Source organism: Cyprinodon variegatus, unplaced genomic scaffold (genome assembly GCF_000732505.1).
Source record: "Cyprinodon variegatus isolate N-32 unplaced genomic scaffold, C_variegatus-1.0 Scaffold401, whole genome shotgun sequence".
Lineage (NCBI taxonomy): Eukaryota > Metazoa > Chordata > Actinopteri > Cyprinodontiformes > Cyprinodontidae > Cyprinodon > Cyprinodon variegatus.
Genome location: NW_015150854.1, coordinates 64553 through 71849, shown reverse-complemented (window position 1 = coordinate 71849; position 7297 = coordinate 64553). Strand labels below are relative to the sequence as shown.

At 37.0% G+C, this 7297-nt stretch overlaps 1 protein-coding gene across 1 annotated transcript; it reads right to left on the bottom strand.

The window, feature by feature from the left end:
- Positions 1 to 639: 639 nt before the first annotated feature.
- On the bottom strand, positions 640 to 4613 carry LOC107092947 (G-protein coupled receptor 183-like). Its single transcript, XM_015387675.1, has 2 exons — positions 4197 to 4613; positions 640 to 2264 (listed from the first exon to the last, which is right to left on the bottom strand). Exon 2 carries the CDS (start codon positions 2206 to 2208, stop codon positions 1057 to 1059), a length of 1152 nt encoding a protein of 383 aa, XP_015243161.1. The 5' UTR covers positions 2209 to 2264; positions 4197 to 4613; the 3' UTR covers positions 640 to 1056.
- Positions 4614 to 7297: the final 2684 nt, after the last annotated feature.

Genomic DNA, 7297 nt, shown 5'->3' with positions numbered 1-7297 from the left:
TTAGAATATGCAATATTCACCAAAATACGAAATTGTTTAAAGGAACCCAAAAAAGACAAACAAATAAAAAGTAAGAAAAACAAAGTATTGCATTACGGGAAGTTATTTGTTCTTGCATGTGCAGGATGGATCATGCTTCTGGGACGGTTCGGGTCGAGACAATGCAGTCTTGGTAATGCGTGTGCGCACATAGTCAGTTTTTTTTTTTTTCTTTTTATCAGGTCTGGTGGATGATTGGATTGCATGAAATACAGTAGAAACAAATCTGACTGTTTTTAATTAAAATCTTTAATCTGGACTCATTTTGGGGGTTAATTCATCTTACAGGCGTAACACTGTTCAGAAAATGGCCGGCACCTTGGTGGAAGCAAATCATCAAACCAAAAACATTGTCTCATCACCTAAAAGTTCACACAGGAATATTTACAGAATTATACATAGGCTACCATGACTTATAAATCCTCTCCCGCTTGTGTGGTATTGAAGGATGTAATCAGTTTTATCACACACCAAGCATCTCGTTATGACAAGAAAACGGCTTTCATGTCTTTAGATATGAAAAAATTTTATTTTATCATTATCTAAAGTTTGTTTTTCAAGAAAACCACAATGAAAAAGTATTGGAAGGACACAACCATTCTTTGATTCCGTTTTTTTTTTGTTTCAAATCCTGTTTTTTCAATTCAGCTCTACAAATATTACTTTTAAATTAATGTCTAACTTTATGGTGGGTTACTGCTATAATAAATATTCAGAACAAGGCTTCAGTGTATCTTCAATTTAATCTATAATTATTTTAAATTAAATATATTCGTCGATACGGTGTCCTGTTAGCATTGTATCACATCTGCATTTTATTGTGTTGTTAACGGGAGAGGGGATAACCTCTTGTTTTTAAATAGCTGCAACATTCTCAGTTATTAATTAATCCATCATATTCTATGATGCAGATACACATGAAATGTTTAAATTAACTTGTTGAAACAAAATACAGAAAAATGTGCTTAACCTCATTTTGTTCAGATCTGGCCTCATGTTGTCCATCTTTAGTTTAGATCAGGAACTGTTCATGAGAAAAGAGCTTCTTTCAGATTTATAAGTTCTGTCATTTTGCCTCACTTCCTTACTTTGATCATTCTCATGTGATCTCCTTTCCATGTTGCTGTTTCTCTCGCTGTTCAGATGAATCTTGTTTCCATCAATGAAGTCCTTGGAAGAGCCTTCAGGTGACGTCCTGACTGCACTGGAGAAAGATATGCTGACTTGCCTCTTGAGCAACTTCAGGAGTTTCCTTTTGTATCCTTTACAGGCGAAAAAGTAAATGAATGGATCCAAGCAGGAGTTGAAATTCATTAGACAGACCGTGATGTGAAGTGAAATCTGAAAGGCCGTGAGTTCCACACAGCCAGGATCTGATATCAGCTTGCGGATCATGTATTGCAGGATGTTGATGTGGTACGGACTGTAGCAGATCACAAACACTGCAGACACGCAGCAGATCACGCCAATGGCCTTGCGACTGCGGCCAGACTTTTCTGTCAGGTGATTTTTCTTGGCTGTGAGGTGCAGCTTGGTGCTTAAGAAGGAGTAACAGACCAGTATGGTGATCACGGGGATGATAAAACCTAGAAAGACTGCACCAATCAGGATGGTAGCAATACCATCCACCTTTTCAAAGTTAGGGTATTCCATACAAGTGGTAAAATTCTGAGGTTCCATATTGGTCATTTCCATTCCAAGGAGGGGGAGGGTCTGCGCTAGAACCAACATCCACACACCAATGCAGATGTAGCGCACATTACTGACTTTCCTGAATTTGGCAAAGCGCAGAGGCAAGACCACAGCGATGAAGCGGTCCACACTGAGGCAGGTCATGAAGTTGACCCCGGCGTAGGTGTTGATGTAGAACACAAAGCCTGAGATCTTACAGAGGGCCTCACCAAGAGACCAGTGGAAGCCCTGAGCGTAATAGATGATCCTCAGAGGCAAGGAGAGAGTGAAGAGGATGTCAGAGATGACGAGGTTTAGGGAGTATAAAGTTGTGGAGTTCATCTTCTTCAGGTTTATACGGATGACGTAGAGGGCTAGGCCATTGCCCAACAACCCAACAATGAAAACAACACAATAAAAAAGAGGCATGAGGACCCGAGCATAATTTTTATGGTCATACAGGGTGTTGCACGTGATGTTGTTGGCTAAGACAGCCATGTCTGTTGGCGCAGATGCAGATGCAGAACCAGAATGGATGATTCAGGAACTGGTAGCTGCAATAGAAAGAATAGACTTTTGTCAACATCATGGCTTTAATATATCAACATAGGTTTCCTTTTCTTTTTTTACTCTAACAGGCTTTATACTACAGATAACGAAATCAAAGTGAAATACTGAGCATGCATATAAATGCCCTATGCTACCTCTGCAAGAATACATATGCAAATTAACAAATTCAACACCTTTGCTCTCGCAAAGGAAGTCAAGAAACCACAAGTTTTTTTTCATTTTTCCTTTTCTGACACAACAACTGGAAAATAGTATTTTCAAGAAATTTTAAATCATTTGCTGTTTTTTTTTTTTTTTTTTTTTTTTTTTTGCAGGATAATAGATTATATTATGAATATATATGGTATAAAGTATAAAGATAACAATTTAAATGAAATTGAAAACTAAAAAAAATATTTAAACTGCTACTGAACAATTTAAGTTTAGAATGTTTAGGGTAATACATAAAGGCTGATAAAAACAGTTCATGGGAATTAGCATGATTAAAAACACAAATTTGCTGGCAATTCTAAGGTATATTCTTGGTGAACAGTGCCATCTTCTGGCTCCTTTTTTAACACAAAAACCTTGAGTTAGATATCTGTTGGTATGATTTTGCCAAGGGCATATATATATGACTATCAGAGGTGTCGAGTAACAAAGTACAAATACTTTGTTACTGTACTTAAGTACACTTTTTAGGTAGCTATTCAGATACAGATTGTATTCAGATTCAGACAAATATGTTTAAATGTCTGAAAGGTCGGACACAGGCGAGAGATGGAGACAGAGAACAACAAGACCTCCCTCATCCTTGGCTCTATCTCAAAGAATTTTTCGGAATAGTCGAAAACTTGGGCTTGCAATTCATATATTGGCGTCTGGCTGTTTTTTTAAATGGTTAAATAATACTTTTATACTTTAAGTAGTTTTTGGAGCACATACTTTTTCACTTTTACTTGAGCAAGTGGTCAAGTTGATACTTCAACTTTTACCAGAGTGTTTTTAAACTGCAGTATCTATACTTCTACTTAAGTAACAAATATGTGTACTTTTGACACATCTGATGACTATATATAGTAGACTATATATGACTACATATAAGACAGTTAAATATCAAATTAAATTTAAACTGTGATGTGCTTTTCTTTTTACTAAAGTTAGCACATCCCTTTTCATTGTAGGGTAAAAGGGGCTCTTTACAATTTATGTAGCTATAAAAATTTACCTACTGTATAGACAGGATTAAAACACTGAGGATCACAGTTATATTATCAGTGACTTAAAATCCAAAATAATATGATGCATTTAATTTACAGGGCTGACTCAGAGAACAAATACAAGGTCGTTGACGCTAATTGCCACAGAATGCGACTCAAAGGAAGTTAAAAGTAAATGCACAATGATTATGCATGCAGCTGCCACATTGTTAACACAGCAAAAAAGCAAGGCGTTAAGTGACAAGGCCTTGGGGGTAAGGAAGTTGACTTCCCCATGGCGTGGTGGCAGAGAATTAGGACGTTGGAAAGTTGCATTGTTTCAGCCAGAATAACAATAAGCACCAGGATATTTGCTCTAAAGTTCAGCGAAGAAATATGCTTCCTGACCTATATATAGAAGCAGACGAAATGGCATTGTTTCTCAAATGATGTTACCCGCCTGAATTGTGTGCTCAATTGAGAACTTTTAAAATACAGGGAAGGTTGAAAGTCTGGGAAATATTGTTTAGTATAAAAAGTTAAAACAAATAAAAAAATATATTTTATAAAGGAATAAAGAAAAGCATATGTTTAATGTTTCATTCAGTCTATTAGGTAGTTTCTTGACAAAGAAATACAAGAGGTTTACCAAACTGAGCCAGTTCTTATTTGAGGAAAGGAAGCGACTTTTTCTGGACCTTAACGGTAATAATGATATAGTTTTGACACAAGGCTTACCTCACAGATGGAAAATGCTCCTCTACAGATTCACTGAAATCACATGGATCCACTGGATATTTGTCCAACGCTGTTCAGCTCCAATTAGTTGCCCAACAGCACAGCAGTCTCACGCTGGTGTGAAAACAGTTTGACATTCAGAAATCAAGATTAATATCGGCTGCCAGTAACCATAGTGACAAAATATCCTGTAGTACTGTAGCTCTCTCTCTATCTGTGTCTCTCTCTTTCTCTCTTTTTCTCTCACTCTCCACCTCTTTCACTTTTGGGAGTTTTTGTTAAGATGCTATCTACTTTCCTTAGACGTAATAACTGCTTGGTGTAGATAAAAAAAAAAAGCCTAGTGCCACTCAGCTCAGCCAAGTGGTTTTGAAGAAGTGGTCAGTCATTGATCCAGATCTAGAGAAAGAAAATCTGGGTATCATGCAGCCCGCTGTGCCATGTGTTCTCAGAGAGGAGGATGTGGCTTCAGCCAGGAAGCTGACTCTGTCCAAATGATTTTTTTGTTTTTTTTGTTAACTTTTTAGAGTAACTTTAAGTTTCTCTTAGAACATTTTGTTCTTTTGCAGTGTGATGGTGTGATTGTTTCAAAACGATCTTTTAACACATTAACACAACACTGTGTAATAACACCAACTTGAAATGCAATGAAAAATAGGGAAGTTCCCCTTTACTTCAGAAGTAGACTGCCATCTGTTTTGATGATTTGAACTGAGAGGTACGATCAAAGACAGATCATTTGGTGCTTTTTGTTTGCATTGCTTGGAAATCATTAATTCCCCCTCGTATAAGTAATTGTTTAATATTTCTTTTAATGTAGATGTCTTAAGATTTGTGGTTAGATAGCATATAACTGAAACCTTTAAACCTGCCAGTAGCAAAGCTTTACCACATTCGGGTATGTTTTAGCTCAGAGGTGAGACTAAATCATTGCATATCAAGGCTCAAGTCTTTAGGGTAAAATCACATGTTGACATTGTCTGTCTCATATTGAGTGAAATGTCATAACTATAAAGTTCCATTTATGTCCAAGTAATGTTTATATTACATGTCATTACCAAGCCATCATAGTTCATCCCTGGAATGTTAATGATGTGAAGAAACAAACAATGTTATTCATTTTCATTAAATAGGTCATATTCGAGAGGCAGTTACTATTCATGTCGAAGTTGAGTCACAAGTCTTCTTGAATAATCAAGTCAAGTCTCAAATCAGTAAATATGTGACTCATGTCTTTCTCCAGTCAACCTTTAAAGTGAACGTCCAGATATGTGGAACAGATCCACTGACTGACATCTTGAGTTTTAAGCCTATAAGCTAAATGAGAAATGCTTACAAATTACCACAAGTGTATAAAAAGCGATCAAATGTACTAAAGTTATTAAGAGTTTTGCTAAGATTACAGAGGAAATATGGGGCCATCCACATTTTTATTTTAAAATGATACAAAATGTGTTACAGAATTATTCCTTCAGATCTCACCATTTCAGATCTTCAGTGGCATCTGGTGATTAAAAAGTTAAAGTTTTTCTTTCAATGTCTTCTAGTTAGGATTTCAATTTAGTTTTAGATTAGATTTTTGAAATTATTAAAAAACTGATGATTTTAAGATAAAACCCAACAAAGAAATTTTCTGCATACCATTACAGCAAGAAAACACTCAAAGTAGGCCCAGAGTTCTTGAGTTCTTCTTAAGACATTTCTAAGGGCTGCATTTGCCAGGGAAGATGCTGTGGAGACGAATGCAGAAGCCTGTAAGTTTTACAAAAGGGTGATCTGCTGGGTGTGCAGATTAGCCAGGAAACCTCATAAGGGAAATAAGTCAGACCTAATACTTATTTACCTCCAGTTCACTTATTTACAGCCATGATTCACCATTAGTTGAATCATGGTGGCGCCTGTAGGCAGCGGCCTGAAACAGCTTTCAAGTCTGGTGAGAGAGGGCACCACGTGCCATCTTGAACCGTGCCATCAGATCAGCGAAGCAGAACCACAGCTGGAAGATCCAGGATCTCTTCCATGATGTCAGCAACACCAGGAGGATATAGCAAGGCAAATCATAGACTACAACGCCCTGACCAGCACTACAGAGAGAAGGTGGAGCAGCTAGTGGGCTGGTGCAGAGATAACAGCCTGATCCTGAAAGTGGAGAAGATGAAGGAGATCATTGATGACTTCAGGAAGAACTGGCCCAACCATCCTCCACTGCTCATGGGAAGAGGTTTTGCAGCATTCGATGCAGGTCCAGCAGTTTCTTCCCCACTGCCATTAGACAGCTGAACTGTTGAGAAAACTTAATTTAATGCTCTGAACTTCCATTTCAATGCATTTTTTTGCACCATGTCTTCTCCCACACTGTTTACATTTGATCACTGCTGCACTTAATGGAATGGAAATGTTCTAAAAGCTGTAAAAAACTAAATTCTGTTTTGTATACACACTGATTATACAAAATTACAATAAAAGTTGTCTAAGTCTAAGTCAATGGCGATTCTTTATAGTTTGAATATACTGAGCAACAGTATAAATAACTTGATTTTTCAAGAACACCTCTATTGCCCTTTTATTACACAGGTAAATGTAGGGTCTTCAATTCCTGTTCTACTCTGAGTTGCATTGATTGTATAAAGAAATTTACTGACTGTAGGAAATAGCTTAGGCCAGAACCGAACACTAATAAATATGGCTAAATCTAATCACAGCAAGACATTTAAAATAGGGGAAGCCTGTACAGTAGTAAGCTCACGGATTCAAATAGACCATTAAGTGTAGAGTTATGCATTCAGATGTTTTTGGACCCACTCATGTATCCTCTCAGTAAAAATAGAGACGTTGGCTGCTATTAACTGTACCCCTCCTTAATTCATCATCATTAAAACCACAGATTTTCAACATTAAAAAAACTAATTTGACTATAATCAAATAAATCCCTTGTAGACTTGATAAAACTAACAGCTCTTATTTGCCTGCTATTTCATCTTGTGAATGTGTCTTTCAGTGTGGTTTTAACACCTTTTGAATCTCACCCGCCCTTTCTAAGGCATGCTCAGAAAATAGATGCTTACAATAGGGTCCCATGCAAGGTGCACATCTTTTTAAGA

Excerpts from the sequence above, each read along its gene's own strand:
- LOC107092947 (XM_015387675.1), bottom strand. The coding sequence starts at position 2,208 with ATGGCTGTCTTAGCCAACAACATCACGTGCAACACCCTGTATGACCAT.